At 40.3% G+C, this 17,855-nt stretch overlaps 1 protein-coding gene across 1 annotated transcript in view; it reads left to right on the top strand.

Annotated features, from left to right (window-relative positions):
* The window catches only part of LOC108097505 (longitudinals lacking protein, isoforms J/P/Q/S/Z), a 70,195-nt gene that overhangs the window by 45,605 nt on the left and 6,735 nt on the right, over positions 1–17,855 (top strand). Inside the window, 3 exon segments of the mRNA XM_017199818.2 lie at positions 3,879–4,070; positions 4,366–6,168; positions 6,555–6,683. Coding sequence (XP_017055307.2) covers positions 3,879–4,070; positions 4,366–6,168; positions 6,555–6,683 — 2,124 coding nt within the window.

A 17,855-nucleotide genomic window follows, 5' to 3' on the forward strand; every position in this document is an offset into this window, starting at 1 on the left:
CATATTTTGAAATAAAATTGTGTTCTTTTATTTTTTGCTCTCCCATTCTTTTCCCCCTTTTATTGCTACTTGTCTACCGGGTCTTGGCCATTAATCAGTTTCTGAAATGCTTTGAGCTGCTTCAAAAATGGCAAGCAGATGATGCGGCATAATTGTTATTAATATTATGATAGATATACAATGCACATGAGTGCCCAAAAAAGTTAAAGGAAATATTAAGGCAAATTCTTTTTAGGAATGCTTGAGTGTAAAATAATACTAATTATACTATATGTATACACAAAATAAGACAACATTTGAGGAACAGAAGAATTGAAGGTTTGAAACGATTAATCTTACCTGAGAAATCATGAAATCAAATCTCTTGTGAATCAGTTATGTTGAAAATAGTTGGCATTCAATACGGAACTCCTAGCAAAATCTCTTGTGTTTGTTTATTAATTAAATACACTTTAATAGATGTAATCAAACGATAATCAATCGATAATCACAGTTTTGTAAGCCTCTGCCTGTCATCGGAAAAATCAATAAAATTAAATTGCCCACACACACAATTATCGGCAGGGAAAAGCAATCGATAACGATAATCCATCAGGGTAAATTATATAAATTTGCACACATTATGCGAAATCGACGGACAGAAAAGCTAATCACAATGTTGGAAAGTTGGCCAGATGATCCCAGGGGATCATCATCCACCATCCATCATCTATCATCAGGTAGTAGTAGTCGTTTCTCGGGATTGCATTCCTAGCGAATCCCGGCAAATTGTATTAAGACATAAATGCGAGTGAAAATCGAAGGGGAAGAAGCTGCAGAAGAATCGGAATATATGCATATATATAGAGGAGAGGTAGAGCAGCAATAAAAAGAGCCGCAAGCGCCACACAAACACACAGAAAATTGCTGGCAAAAAAAAAAAACAAAAAAAAAGGACCAGCAAGGCGGCGATATGCAAACATAATAATTTGCATATTTCGCCGCAGTGTTCGCCAGTTGTTCTTGTTGTTGTTTTTGTTGTATCGTATGCTGTTGCTGTTGTTGGGTTCTCTGATGGTGGTCAAGCAACAAAAACATCTATAAAAGGGAGTGGTGCCCCCCATAATAGAAATGTTAACCTTTTCCGCAGCGAACAGAAACGCCAGCAGAATCACCCGTCACACCCAAGTTGGGCAACAGGCAAGAGGCGACTCTAAAAAAGGTTAAGTAAAGTTTCGGATCTTCCAAGGCAGCTTTGCCCAAAGAACTATTAGTACAAACTATGATATTAAAACAAGAACCTCAAACGACCTAGAATTAAAGATCAGGAATATTTTATATACTATATTCAATTTGGCAGGTGCGTGCCAAGAAAGACATAAACCCATTTAATGGTACGAGTGTATCTACAAAAATCAGACTGGGAAAACGGGATCATCTGGAAGTGCGCCAGAAGAAGAGAAAAATAGAGAGAGAGAGAGCTAGAGATCCCAGATCGCAGATCGCAGATAAGAATGCAGAGATAACGCCCAGATACTTGGGGCAGGAAAGTTAATTTCCCTGGCGCCCACTCGTATTTTCCTTTGATTTATACGCATGCGTAATTGGAATTGGAATTTTCGCGTCTAGCCAAATTGGGAGATATTTCCCCGTTCATTTAGTTTAATTTCTTTTGCGCAGGCCGAGGCTGCTGTTTAAATTTTCGGTTGGAAAGGTTGCCGCCCACTTGGGACATGCGATCGGTTAACCCGCCGCCCACCTCTTGCCACCTCTTTTTCTCTCTCTCTCTCTCTCTCTCTCTCTGGCTTAGAAAATTTATGTTGTTGACTATTTTGCCGCAAATTACATGCAACGTTCGCTTTTTTTCTCTTGATTTTCTTTTTCTATTTTTTTTTTTTTTTTAATATAGGAAGAGAGCAGAAAATGTTTACTAACTGGGCCGTGGCGTTAGAAATCAAAGCCTTTGGCGTTCATTAGCTTTGGGGGCGTTTTCTTCCCCCGCTTCGGCTGCTTCTTACCTTTCCTCTTCCTCACCGGCAGCGACGTTCAATTAAAAGTGTTGCCAATTTGCGACGCCTTGCCCCCTCCCCCCAGCCACCCTCTGTTGACCAGCCTCGGTCCCCCTTGTCTCCTTACCTCCCCGCGTTTTTGGCCAAGCCCCTCTTGTAATCAGGAAATTCGATTTTCTTAATGCCACTGAAAGAGTTTCTGCGAGACTGCGAAGACTGGACTCAGGACTTGCCGGCCCCCAAAGACCCCCAAACCCCAAGCCCCACGCTCCTGACTTCTAATATGCGCGTGAATTTATTAACGCTCATTTTACGCTGTTGTTGCGATTTGGGGGCGTGTGCAGGCCGATTGCATTTTTTTAAATAAATTCTAGCGCAAACGGCGCGTGACAGGAGGCGCTGCAAAGGGGGAGGGGTGGGGGGTGGCAAAAGGAGCAGGTGCTAGAGATGACATCACCAGCACCTTGACATTTTCACGAGCTTTTTATCCTGCAGTCTAAAGTGTACTTTAGCAAATGTAAATTCCGTTTGAAAGGAAACCAGTGAAATCTAAAGTTCATAACGAATTACAATTTCTGCATCTTAAACATAAATTATCATTTTGGAATATATAAAAATAATAAAAAAACATTATTAAAGAAAGATAGAATAATATGAATAGATTTCATTTGGATACGAATTGCTTTATATAGATTATTTCAAAAGTAAACTACCAAATGCTTCGCAACATGTTTTCTTCTATTTTCCTCAAAAAGGGTATAACTCTCTAAAACTTAAGAAGGATATATCGCCTGATGTCGTGACTTTCCTCACGCCGACATCGCTGAAACTGAGGTTACTGCTGTCTTAGGCCAAAACCTCATTAGGCTATAGCGAAATCTATATGCGAAATGGAGGCCGACGCCTTTTCAATTTGCCAGCAATGAAAATTTACAACATGGCTGTACAGTCGCTCCGCCACTCCCCCTCCGCCCTCCCCCCTCCATCCCCACCAAAAACCACCAATTCCACCGATCTGGTGGGGATATATATCGGCCGTTCATTGCATACCCCAAGGCGTGCATGCGCACATAAAAATCGACAGCAATGCTGAAACGGATCGGAACTGGTTGCAAGTTGCAAGTTGCTGCTGCTGTTGCTGTTGCTGATGTTGCCGCTGTTGGTGTTGCCGCTGTTGCAGTTGCTGTGGCATTGTCATTCGTGGCATGTTCACGCCTTGACGCCCGCAGCCAACTGGCAAAAAAAAAATAAGAAAAACCAAGGAAAAAAAGAACTGGACTCCAAATTGAACTCCAACTGAATCGCCCATCGCAGCGCTCCTTTTTTTTTTGCCCCTCCCCGGTTTTTCCCCCTTGGCTCCAAACTTTTCCGGATCGCTCGTTTGTGGCATCTTCAAAAGCGGCATTTGTGGCTGCGTTTGAGAGCCAGATCGTAAATCTAATAAATGCTTGCCGCAGCAACGCGAAGCTCAAGGGGAAAAAGCGTAGAAAATGCGACTTTCCTTTGGCGAACTGCATAGATGATGGACTGATAAAGCGCAAAATTAAAAAAAGAGCATTTTTTTAAATACTTAACACTTGAGAAGAGGTGCTTGGCTTTTTTATAGATTTCGCTGGGAGGACGTGAAACTATTAGGCCACAATAGGTATGTGGGTTATATAATGGAATTTCGAAAGTGCAACAGGATGTGTTTTGATTAAGGATTTTCTATAGTTTTTCTGGGCAAATAAAATATCGTTTGATTATTCCTTATTCTCATACTCTTATCAAATGTAACGCTTTATAGTTTTAAGCCAGTTCAATTAGAGAATATGCTAAATGTTATTTCACTTCACTTTATTCACATATTTTGGGTTAATTATTTACTAAGCACTTAATTTTTTATTTCAGGTGGTCCTCTCGGCTTGTTCCTCGTACTTCCAGAGCCTGTTCCTGGAGCACCCCGAAAGACATCCAATTGTGATATTGAAGGACGTCCGTTTTGCCGAGCTGCAAACCTTAGTTGAATTCATGTACAAGGGCGAGGTGAACGTGCAATACTGTCAGTTGTCCGCGCTGCTCAAGACAGCCGAATCCCTCAAGGTTGGTAACCCTACTTCCATCCCCCGAGCGACCAGTGTTGCCAGCTTTTGTGTGGTGGAAACTGTACCAAAAGAAAACAAATAATACAAACTCTTTGCATAATTTAAGTAAACTTGAACTGTTTCCCAACCTTTAATAATAATAATAATACTAATTTTTCAACTACCTAAAATGTCTGAGCTTAGCATATACCTTCCAGTTAAAAAAAAAAAAAGTGTTTTATGAAGTTGGCAGCATTGCAACCTTGTGTTCATTATTTGTATGCACTTTAATAAACTATTCACAAACTTTTCAGGTTAAGGGCCTCGCCGAGATGACGAACCAGAACACGACGCTGCGCGAACCGGAGCGGGAACCGGACCGCTTGCGTCCGCAGGGCGGCGGCGGCGGTAGCGGCGGGTCCGCCCACAAGGCGGCCGATAGTCCGGCGGCCGCGCTGGATGCCACAGCGGCGACACAGGCGGCGGCTGCCACGGCAACGGCAACAGCGGCGGCGGCAACATCGACCTCAACCTCAGCGACATCTGCGGCGGCAACAGCGGCAACATCTGCGGCGGCGGGGAGCGGCAGCAGTGGCAGCGGTAGCGGTAGCAGTAGTACAACCACAACGGCGGCAACAACAACATCAACAACAGCAGCGGCAGCAGCAGCAGCAGCAACTTGTGCCACAGCAGCAGCAGCAGCATCAGCATCGACGGCAGCAACATCCTCGGGAACGACGGCAACATTCGGTGTTGCACTCTCGGAGGAGGCAACCTCATCATCGAGCGGCGTCCAGAAGCGAGAGGCCAGCGATCGCTGCAGTCCCACGCCCGCCAAGCGCTCCTCCCGTCTGCATCCGGCGGACAAGGACGAATCGCTGGAGGATCGGGAGCGGGAGAGGGAGCAACAGCAGGCGGACGATCTGCTGGCCGAGGAGCTGCTCGTTCGCAGTCTGAAGAACGAAGTCGATATGGAGGAGGCGGACGAGCTGGACGAGAACGAGGAAACGTTGCTGAGGGAGCGCGGCGAGGACGAGGAGGAGGATGACGAGGAGGAGGAGGACACGCCCATGCCGCTGGATCTCTATCAAAGACCCAATGTCGAGCCAAAAACCGAGGCGGCAGCTGCAACGGCAACGCAGAGCGGCAGCAACAGCACCTGCAACACCAATAGCAACAATAATAACAACAACAATAACAACAACAACAACTCAAGCAGTAACAACAACAACAATAACAATGCCAGCAGTGGGAAAACATCAGCGGCCAGCAATGGCGGCACTGCAACATCCGGCGGCGGTGGCGCCACAGCAGCGGATTCCATGGTTGCGGGCGACGACGACGACGATGACGAGGATGCGGATCACCACGAGCGGCAGGCAGCCGACGATCGCCTGGAGCAGGATGCCCTCGACGAGGAGGATCTCGACGACGATGTGGTGGTGGTGAATGCCGCAATGGCCCGAGGAATTGCCCAGCGGTTGGCCCACCAAAGCCTCCAACGATTGCATCATCCCCACACGCAACACCATCCGCACTCGCATCCGCATTCGCATTCGCATTCGCATCCGCCGCATCACCAGCACCACCACCAGCAGCATCCGCATCATGCCCACCATCCGCACTCGGATGACGAGGACGCCATGCCCGTGATTGCCAAGAGCGAGATCCTCGACGATGACTACGACGATGAGATGGATCTGGACGACGACGACGAGGCGGACAACAGCAGCAACGATCTGGGTCTCAACATGAAGATGGGCGGCGGCAGCGCTGGTGGCGGAGGAGCGGGTGGCGGGGGAGTGGACCTGTCCACTGGCTCCACGCTGATACCCTCGCCGCTGATAACGCTTCCCTCTTCGTCGGCGGCAGCGGCTGCAGCAGCAGCAGCAGCGGCGGCGGCGGCGGCCATGGAATCGCAACGCTCGACGCCGGCGATCTCGGCGGTTCAGGGAGCGGGCGCCTCGGACCTCAGTATTGGCGGATCCGGCGGCAGGCCGGCGTCACGCAGTTCCCGCGACGGCGGCGGCAACGATGGCAGGGGAGGCGCCTCCTCGTCCAGCTTGCTCAGTCCCGGAACGGTGGCCAACCTACTGCCCGTGCAATCGGTGCCATTGGTAAGTGATGTCTGATTCAGTATTTCTATTTGAAATTTCACTTACAAAAATCGCTGAAACAGAAACCAAGAAAATTATGGGTTAATAGGTCTGAATTCTTTATCAAACTCCATCATTAGTTCATTTTATTAACCAAACTTCCCTACTCCAAAGTGCACAACTTTTTTAATTTTGATCAGATTTTAAAGGGGCATACCTCAAATCAAACATTCTGACTGAAATGATAATATCCTCTGCAAAAAATGCAAATTGGGAAGACTTTACTGGGCTGTAGATAGATTTCCCTGTGCATTAAAGCGTTTATACTTGTAGCTACACCATCTTGTATAGGGGCAGTTTTTTCACTTATTAACTTACTAATTTTTAATTTTGTTTCCTCCCCTCAGAGCCTCAAGAAGGAGATCGATTGCAGCGAGGACGACAACAGCAGTCACAGCAGACACATGCAACAGCGTTCGGCATCAGCTGGCGGCGGCCTGGGCGGCGACCTTGACTACCGCGCCTCCCACGAGTCGGTAAGTCAGCAATTTGGCGATAGTTTTGGCCCTGACCCAGCCTTCCCCACCCCCTGAAAATCCCCGAAAACGATTCGAGAAGAACCCCTGCCAAAATTCGAAAAGAAACTCCAGTCCCAGGAGATCCCTTTCAGTGAATGCTTTTGCTGCTTCGATAGGTCAAATACGAAACAAAATACGTTACAAAATACGAATTCCGAGATATACATCTCGCTAAGGAGATCTATCTGATCCCAATCTGGCTCGATCCGACTCCATTTCTATATGTATATCTCTCCATATTAAGTATTGCTCTCTCTCTCTCTCTGTCTGTTCTTATATATAACTCTATATGCCATATTTATATACTTAATTACCAAAAAAACAAAATACAAAATCCAAAAACAAATGCAAAAGAAAACAAAATCAAAACTCAACATATATTTTTGCTCTTCGTCGTGTTCTTTGTCTATGAATTTTTTATACATATATAACCCATACATATATATCTATATAAATATATATATATATCTTATCTATCTATATCTATGCCCTATATACATATCAAGTTTTTCCCAACCTAAGAAAGTTTTTCTTTTTTCTATTCAGTTGAAAAAAAACCTTTAAAGTAATTTGAGATACCAAAAAACAAAAAACAAAAACAATACTAAATGTTAGTTGTTCAGTTTCCTAGCTCCATATAGTAAATATAATTTGTTTAATGTGTAGCGCTCTCTCTCTCTCTCTATATATATATATCTGTCTCTCTCTACCTTTAGATAGCTCTTTCACACACTCTATCTCCCTCTAAATGTCTATCGATAAGTGTCTATGTAATTTTGTTAGTTAATCCAAAACTATGTGTATGTAATCAATGTTGTTGTTGTCGTATATATATATATCTATATATATGTGTGTAAATATCGCTCTGTAAATTTCCCACACTTTCACACACCTAAACACTCTATGCCATAAGTTTTCGCACAGTTGATAGAATTTTGTGTTTGGTTTTATTTCGATGGTAGTTGACTTTTTATCGCTTCGTTTTGTGGGCCACTTCCACTTTTCACTTGCCACACATTGTTGGCAATTTCCGTTTGCAATTTTGTGCCCCTCCCCGCCCCCTTTCCGCCCCTCTTTCTCTACTCCCCTGGAATTTTTTGTTTGTATTATTTATTTACTGGCCATGTTCTGTTCGAGGTCCTTCTTCCTCCGTTCCCTTCTCTTTCCCTCCGCTCCTTTCTATTTTAATTTAATTTTTTATTTGCCACCAATGCTGTTGTTGCAGTTGCATGTTTACGACACTATAATTTTCAATATGGCTGTCAAGAGAGGTGGCAATGTCCAGGCCTTCTCGAAAAAATTACACATAAAAGAGTTCGACGAGGGGGATTCCCTGTGATTTAGATTTGATCAAAGGTACAACACTTTTAAAGTAAATGACTCGAAAAGGTGATGTTGTTATTCACAAGGTTTTTACTTTGTTGGTTATACTTTTCAACAATCAGCAAAAGACCATTTCGAATATCTATGGAAAAAGTGATTAACTTTAAATATATTCCAAACAATTATTAGGAACTCATTTTAAGTGAATTAACGGTATTGTTGGTCCCTGTCTATATCTGTTTTTATTATTAGAATCTTACTAATTTCTTTTAACTTCTGAAAAAATAATATAAAAACAGAGTATACGCATTGGGTACCCTGGCTGCCCGACAGCCTTTCCATGTCCGCACATTTATTATTTGAGACTGCTAAATAAATAAAATAAAAACCAAATCAAATATTCAAATCAAACAATGAGAAAAATTGTCGCATGTTGCAGCAGGACAAACAAAGAGGAGGCAAGCAACAAAAACAAAATAAAAAAAAAACCGAAAAAAACAAACTAAGAAAATGCCTGGACTGTGTGGGTGGCTCGATATTCAATTTATTTTTTCCCCAGTGCGAACAAGGCATTCCGCGTTCGCCTCCTCGTTCGCCGGTTGTCTCCACTAATTTTGGCTCGCATTCAAAATGAATGTAATGCATACTTTTGGGCGCACGGCACAAGCACAACTGTACCCGCCCGGCAAAACATTTAGCTTCCGGCAAATATATTTTCACATTACATTCTCCTCCAACTCCGCCTTCTTCTTCGCAGTCTTTTTAAGCGAAAAATTTTCGTCAACAGGGATAAACGCGAAAAAATGTGTGGGGAAAAAAATAGGAGTATGAAAGCAAAAGGAACACGAGTAGCCACTGTCGTTTTTCTTATGTTTCCTAGCCTCTTCTTCTGCCCGCTTTTCCCTACTTCAGTGCAGTGGAAAAAGGCAGCAAAAAAAAAAAAAAGAAGAAAAATATATATATGCATAACGCACTTTGTTGCAGCGCTTGACGAGTTTAAGGGGGAATTTCGGGGCGGCAGAAGCTGGATGACAGGCCCCAGATGGGCCAAGCCAGCGGAAATGTTGTCAAAAACCCAGAAGCGCCTAAAAAAGCTTGCAAAATTAAAATGCAAGTCGCACAGTGTTGACTTGCCCAAAGGTTACGGTCCCGCGATGCATGACAATTGCAGGTTCTTCTCTGTAAAAAGGGATTTCAGGAGCTCATTTTCAAGGAAACCAAAAAAAAAATGACTTTCACGAGTTTGAAACTGATATTAATAAAAAGAGAAATCAGTATATATGATGTAGTAATTCCTTTTGCTAACTTCCCACAGAAACCTTTAAAACTCTTTTTTTAGCGTTTGAATATTTACCCCAAATATTTTAGACAAAAGGCTCCCCGTTTCGATAACTTCCCCCAAATGAACGTAACCGAAAACTTTTTAGGAAGTCTGGAGCATTGCAAACATGGTGTTTATTATATGTGCATATGCATCTCCAACCTCTTCTTCAATTCTCAACACCCCCAAATCCCCTTTCTTCGCAAGCCCCTTTCTCCCTGGGAGACGCACATGCATAAATTCAAATAAAAATTTATCTAAAAAAGAAAGCTTGGGAAAAAGAAAGCCCAAAAGGAGGCAACAAAAAAGTGGCAGCCGCCTCGAGTCTGCGGACGTTGACGTCGTTTACGTCTGTGTGTGTGGGTATGTGTGTGCGACTATCTGTGTGAGGGTCGGTTGCGTGTTGCACAGAACAAATTTTGATATAAATTTAAGAAAATATATTTAAGGAACTAATATAGTTCATGAAATTAACTTAGTTAACCGAAAGGTTTACTTCCCTTTAAGTTCAATTTAACAGAGATTTATTATGTTCAGCATCGTTCCAATTTTTATATTCCATATTTTATCTAACCATCTTTTTAAGAACTGGTTTTTAAAGTAAGGGATTATTATTTCTTATGTTTTTAAAATTTTGAAAATTATTGCTTACAACTAATTCAGTTTTTTTTGTGTGTTTGCGGTGCAATTCGTTGACTCTGATGTTTTGCAGGCCTCTTGTAGGCCTCTCCAAGCCATTGCCGCATAATAAATACTTTTGCTTTTACACTTTCTTTTTTTTGCTGCCTTGCACTCCTTTCTCCGTTCTCCATTCTCCGCTTCTCCCGTTTCCCCCGTTTCCTTGCCCCTTTCACCGCTGCTCTTTCACTTTGCCAGCGGTTTGGGGGAAATGATTATAACGAGGGGAGCTGAAGTTGCAGTGAAACAAAACCAAAACAGAAAATCAACGCACAAAACCAACAACTTTTGCTTTCTTTTTCTTTTTGCTTTCTTTTCTACACACACACACACTCACAGACACACAGGCACACACATGAGTATTTAATTTTGAAACAAATGCGTTCCCTTTTTTTTGTGTTTGCCTCTCGCTTTTGCGAGCTGCTGCTCTTATGCAATTTTTTCATAGCATACCTTTAGGCGGGCCCTCTCAACTGTCGCTGCTGTGCTTGCATTTTATGAGTCGACCCCCAACCGTCGGTACCCCCAACATCCCCCTCCCCCTTTGAGGCCCTTTTGGGCCCCTTAACCCCCTGGCAACCAGCGCCTTCCCTCCCCGCAGCCCCACCACCTGCCCTTGTCAGCATTCGCGTTGTTTGTTTGCCGTCTACGTTGCGTATGCGTAATATGAACGTTCGGACAGGCGAGGGGGAAATTCTAGGAGTGCAGACGAAAGTGCCAGTAATTTCCAAATTTCGTGCTTAATTTGGGGTGTATTTGTCCAAGTAATTGCTTAAAGGATTTCCGGGGAAGAAGGTTAAATGAAATAGTTGGTATTACTGGTTTTAATTCATTTATAATCCTATTAATAAATTGCACTATAGTCTTCATCAAAAATTAGTTTCCACTTGTTCTGTTCCTAATCAAAGTAAAACTATTAAATCAATTCATTAATAAATTCCTTAAGCATCACTTTTGATGATTAAAATGTAATTATTTGTAATCTTAACATTCTCAAACCTCAATCAAAAGGGGTAACTTTTGTAGTAAGTTCAAAACTTCAAAAACGAAAGCGAAATCTAATATTTAGAGCGCTATTATTCTCACCTCTACTGTCGTTGTGCACATGGATTTGTTAACGTTGGTATATCTACATATATGCCGGGAATATACATATATTTTTTAATATTTTTATTCGGAGGCTTTCGCACAACTTTTGACTGAATGCATTTAGGTATTGCATTCGCCCCCTCCTCCCCCAACTTCCCCTTCCCCTCGGTGCCCCGCCCACCGCCACTCTAAGCCTCCATCAATGCCTGGCAACTGTCAATCATGCAATGCACAAAAAAACCGCAAAACAAAAAAAAAAAGATTTTTGTGAGGCAGCGGATATCCAAACAAATAAACAAAAAACAGAAAAAATACAAAAAAGAGTCAACAACAAAAAATGCTGCCAAAACGCAACAAATGCCAAAGCGAAAATATATTGCATTGTGTGGGGCAGCAACCAACCAAGCCCCTCCTCTTTCCCCCCATTTTCTTTTTTTTTTACCACCCCCCCCCCCTCACGCACATTGCACATTTTGCGCTGCAACTGCGACGGCGACGGCGACGGCGACTTCTCTGCCGGGGCATTGTAATCAGCGCTCGATGCCCCGCGCTGCGTTGATTGCAAAGTTTTTCAAGTGCTTTTTGGTGGGCCTCCCCCTCCTCCCCTTTCCCTTCCCCTCCACTCCCCTTACCATACCCCTTACCCTCACTCCTTCCCGCCGATTTGCTCGGTTTTTATTTCGGCTTAAACAAGGGGGAATGAAGCTACAAAACTGCTAATAGCCCCGACAACTTTAAGCCTTTTCAATGAAAATTGAAAGAGCCTTTTAGGTAAACCAGATCACCAGTTCAGAAGTAGCAACCTTTGCCCATTGGGTGACTCAATTAACAAAATAAATAAATCGAAATAGGTGAACTTGCGTCAGTATTCAAGGCAGAAAAAATAAATACATTTTAATAATAAACTATTTGGAAGTAATAAAGAATAGTTCAACTGAAAGTATTTAAGGTTAATTTCTTTTCCAGCTAAATTTATATTTATATTTCAAACTTATTTAGACTTACTAAAAAGTTAGAAAATTCCTATATAATTGTAGACAGATTCTGATGGCTTATCATTTTAGACTCCTATTCTTTGATGGGACACCGCTTAAATTTAAAATCCAGCTCCCCCGGGTGGCCATTTCCCTCCCCCTTTTGCTCTTGAACTTCCACCCCCTCTCCGACCGCCGATCGTCATCGGAATCAGCATCTGCATCTGCATCAATGCGAACTTTTCGAGGCCTGACTTCTGCCTCGTTTGGCTTCGTCATCGAGTTCCCTTGCCGGTTGTTCGACTACTTGGACTGTTTGTTTTGTTCCCACACACATCTATTATATATATTTTTTTTATTACAAAAAAATCTGCGAAAAGAGCAGAGATTGCCATTTCCGCGCGTCTCCCTTAAATAAAAAGAGAAGATACCAAATACAAGAACGCAAATAAATATATATATATGCACAGGCTGCAAAAACGCCATACCCATAAATATATATCAATGCCAACGTGCAGCACTCCTGCCAATTTCTGCTCCTCCCAACTCTTTCCCAAAACAAAAAAAGAGTGCAATAAAAAAAAGGGAATTATAACAATACATAATAATTTGTGCAAAAATATTACGAAAAAGGAGCGCAGCGAAAATATTTGAAATAGTCGCTTCCGCTTTCATTCCGCCAGCAACCCAACTTCTATGGGCTTCCGCAATATTTGCCAGATGCGTTATATGCGTCATCTATTGCGTCTATTTTTTGATTGCAATGAAAGGGACCTTCAAAAAAAGAAAATAATTAAGCGCACCAAATGCAAACAAACCATCTGCAATATATATACATACATACATATATACATATATATATGTGGCTCTCATGCGGCATAAAAAGGCAAGGCAGAACCAAGAGAGTTTTCATTAAAAATTTGCTTTTATTAAAATGTGGCAGGCGGGGGGAAAAAATGGGGGTCGAGGTTGAGGTTGAGGTTGAGGTGGAGATGGAGATGGATGTGCAGGTGGAGGTGGAGGTTGAGGGCTTAAAGCTCCGCAAAACGGCATCAAAATGAACAAGAAAAGGCCGACGACCGTCGAAAATTTTTCGTAGAAAAAGAAGCAAGCCAAAGGGGCAACCGAAACCAGACGCACATCGATCGATATTTGATTATTATTGCGGCGACGACACGACGATGACGATGACGATGATGACGAAGTCGGGACTCAAGACGACCAAGGAGGTGGAGACATTGATGACTGCACTCGAAGAAAAATGTGTTCTTAAACTTGTTCTTTTCTCCAAGAAATCTTAATTGTAGTTCAGTTCCATGAACTAACGAAAAACTCCTAGAAAAATCATTTAAAAGTTCACAAGAAAAGTTTGGGAAATATAGAAATTCTTAGATAATTTGACGACCATTTTAAACCTAATTAACTTAGCCAACCAATTGGCTTAGAATATTTTTGAAGGCGGAATTCAAGTGTTTAGGCTTTCATTCCTCCTTCACCACTGGTTTCCTTTATTCCTCTCGCCAGTTTTCTCGCAGTGTAGGACGCAGGACATTAACTGCAATGTGGCAATAGCAGAAGCCAGATGTGGAGTGCGTCTGGCTCTTTTGGGAAAATCGGGGAAGTTCGGGAGGAAGCAATTCCGGAGGACCAGATAATCACTCCATTAGGCGTAGGCTCGTTGAACTCTTCGACTTTTGAATCAAAGCGGTTCATCGACTCACGGCCCAACTTCTTGGCCATTTCCCCAATCGCCTGCCTATTTCGTTTTTTCGGACTGTTTTTATTTTCTTATTTTTTGTTGGCGTTTTTGCTTGTGGTGACCCAGATTTTGGCGGACCCTGCACTGGGGTTATTCAATAATCCGCTGCCAAGAGCGGGAGAGGCCAAAACTGCAATTTGGCTAATGGAAAGTTTGTTTATTTGCTGGCCTGTTTGTCTGTCTTTTGCCGGCTAAAATCACGCAACATCAGTGGATGTAAGTTACTGGTGCATTGGTCTAGCCATCTCCCTTAAAGCCAAAGCCCAGATGTACATTTAAATTTATGGGGAAACGTTGGAAAAGCAACTCGTTGGGTTTATATTCTTAGGTGAATTTGCAGCAGAGTGCAAAGATCATTTCATTTCCAAAGGTTCCTATTTTAAAAATTATATCACCTGTAAAAACAACTGCAACGACAGTAATTTGTTTTAATTATTAATTAGATCTAAGATCACACCTTCATCCACACACTAACGCACAAACTTCTAATTTGGTAGAGCTTTAAAACGTATGTATATAATGCATGTTTTATGAAAACCCATGAAAAGAATTCAAAACCATACACCCCCTAACATTTTGGCCAAGCAAAACAACTAAAAAAAAGAACAACAAATATAAAAACTATATTTTAATTTTGCGCTTTGTGAAAAAATCTAAACTAAAATCCCCCTATAACCGAAAAATTTGACAAACAAAAAACTGTAAATGAAATCAAAATTCGCTGCACAAAATTTGGACCGTACCCACTTATATATATTTATGATCCCCCGATTCCCAACCTAAGAAATCGAATATTTTTCCTTTCTTTGCATTGCAACTAGCTGAAACGAAGAAGCCATTTGTTTTAACCCTTTTTTATTTGATTTCACTTGAAACTTAACTTGTAAATGTACTTTTTGCTATTAAATTGTTATCTCTGTCTTAAAACTTACTATCTATCTCGCTCTCGCTCTGTGTGTCACTTTATCTGTCTCTCTCGCTCTCTTTGTCTCTCTGTCTCTATCTATATCAATATTATCGATGTGTCAAACTGTGTGTTGTGCTTTTAATATTATTAATCAATACGAATACGGAACAGCAATATAAAAGAAACCACAAAATCTCCATCAAATAAAACAAGAGAGGGGTCCAGATCTGAACGTTGTGCAATTGATAACTGAAATATATATACCTCAATATATATATATAAAATGCATTAATTTATCAACCAAAGAAAGAATCGTACTAAAGCGCTTTTGGTGTTTTTCAAACTGCATAACCGCAAAAAAAAAAAAATAAACAAAACCACAAGAAGAGTAATAACAGTCAAGAAATGCAACCAAAATAATAGAAAAATAACGAAATCTCAATCAAATTATAGAAAATCGAACTAACACTTACTCACACACCAACATACCACACTCACACACTCACACACACCCACAAACTTACACTCGACCAACATACTATAATACTATTTTTTCAACGATATATATGTATTATCTAAATGTGGAACGCTTTTACCATAAATCGTTCGTTCGTTGTTCGTTTATGTAAATGGTAAATGTGTGTGTTCTATTTTTCCATAAGCTAAATGTCTTTCATTTCTCTCTATAAACATGATTTTCATTTTTGTTGTCGTTCATTTTCAAGTTAATGATTTCCATTTTGTGAATCTAAGTGTTTTTCTTAGCCAGTTAATGTCGTTTTCTTTTAAAAATAGGAATAAGGGTTCCTTTTATATATGTGTCCTTGAATGATATTTACAGATCTTCATCTCAGAGTACATAAGTATATAAATTCGTATTTTAAATTTATTAAAAAGAAATTAAATACCAAAATCTACGTTGTTTTTCAATTACAAAAATCAAAGATTAAAAAAAATTGTATAAGATCTCTTTAAAATTCTCTTGACTGTGCTTTTCTTAAACACACCTAGATAATTTTGTTTTAATTGATTAAATTGTTCCTTGATTAGTGATATTTTTTGGCTGATTTATTTTAACTTAACCAATGTGTGTGATTTTTCATTTCATTTATAGATTTTTTGTGTGTTTTTGTTACCTACTGTACTCTATGCTCTATTGTCTGTCTCTTTTACTCTCTTTTGGAATCGATGTTGTGTACTTTCGTTTCATTACTCTTGTTTCTTCGATTTCCACCTCTATTTCTTACTCTATATCTTTCTATTTAATAATCCAATCGCTCTGTCTGTCTCTCTTTCTCTCTGTCGTTAAATTTTTGTGTTTACTATATAAAACCTACTCGTATGTATACATAAAATATGCCTCTGTTTCCTTCCATATCATTTATCGTTGTTGTGCTCTATTCAAGTAAAGACATATCGGATATCGGATATTGGTTATCGAATATCGAAAGGATGTGTGATTGAGTGTGTTTGTGTGTTTGATTGTTCTGTTGGTCGATTTTTTTGGTTATCTGAATTTTTGAACTAAATGTTGTACCTACTGATGATACCATACCATATTCCGTACGTATAAGTCTGAAGATCTTACTCTTTCTCTAGGTATATTTACATACCACACGTACTATATATGCGTACGCCTAAGTAAATGTGTGTAATGTGTAATACCTGACTCAAATGCAACTGTGCCACCTATTTTATAAGATATGGAATCTCGGTCGATCCCCTATGTCCCATGAGATACCCATGAGGATAGTACTTTGTGCGCAGATTTCTTAGCTTTAGGGCTAAATGGATCCTTGAATCCGCATCCGAAATTCCGTTTTCACTTATTTTTACTTTCCGTCCTTACTTTTTCTCATTTCCATTGCCTTTTTTCCCCTTCTTACTTACCTTTTGTTGCACATTTTTTTGTTTTTCGTTGTGCCATTTATTACAAATAATACAAAAAAAAGAAGAAAAGAAACTGAAAAGAAAAGAAAAGAAAAATGTGAGAAAGAAAAATGTGATAAGAAAAAAGAAAAATGTTGATTGTTTTTTAACATTTATTTTAATTTGATATATTTGACATTGTCAAGAAGTTGATCTGCGTTTTTTGAACATGGCTGTGCTGAATGAACATTTCCCATGACTTGTATAACCATTCGTTAGATTCAATGTGCCTTTTATTTTTGTGTTTTTTTTTTCTGTAACATCCGACCATTTGAGTTTTTTGCGAAAAAAGAGTGCGGCATATGGAAAAACTTCTTGAAAATAGTTAAGTGAAGCCACTGATTTGATTTAACTTATTTCAATTGCATTTTTGTTTGTTTTGATTTGAACCTTTTTGAACCACACGAAATTTGTTGAACACAAAAAACACGATTTGGCCCCCAGAGTTTGTTTTCTCCGACAACCCAAAATTTTGTATGTTTTTTTTTCGTTTTGTTTTTATTCCAAATTTTACTCTTTTTGTTTAAGCATTTATGGACATTTATGTACAGATTTAACTATTATTATTTGTATTGATTTTTTTCGTGCTAGAAACTGTCAAATCAGACAAAAACCAAGTTTTTTCAAAATTTTTAACCAAAAAAAAAGGAAAGAAAAGAGGAGGATGTATGCAAGGTATGCGTGGTGAAAAGCTCTTTTTTCATAAAACTTTTAGTTAAATTAGTGCCTACAACTTGTTGCCAGGTGACTGAATAAATCCGACCCCAAGTTTTTGTTTATGATTTGACAATGTAATTCAAGTACGAAAGAAATCACTGTTCAACCAAATTAAAACTTCAAAATCGAAAAAGCGTACCGCGTTCCAAAATTGATCAAAACCCTTTGGTCAAAACGTCAAATTTAAGCAAAAAAAAAAAACAACAAAACAAAACAATTTTTAACAATAAGTTTACACAAACAAAAACTATATTAAAAAAAAAAACACAAAAACTAAATGTAAAACCAAAATCAAAAAGGAAAGCAATGAAAAAGCTTTATCAATACTTAACGTACGATTATGTGACGTTTTTCGAACAACGCCCAAACAAAAATCGAAATTCAACTTCTTGAAAACCAAAAAAAAAAAAAGCAAAAAAAATACCAAAAATGA

The sequence above is a fragment of the Drosophila ficusphila genome, unplaced genomic scaffold (genome assembly GCF_018152265.1).
Source record: "Drosophila ficusphila isolate 14025-0441.05 unplaced genomic scaffold, ASM1815226v1 contig_197, whole genome shotgun sequence".
In the NCBI taxonomy this organism is placed as follows: Eukaryota; Metazoa; Arthropoda; class Insecta; order Diptera; family Drosophilidae; genus Drosophila; species Drosophila ficusphila.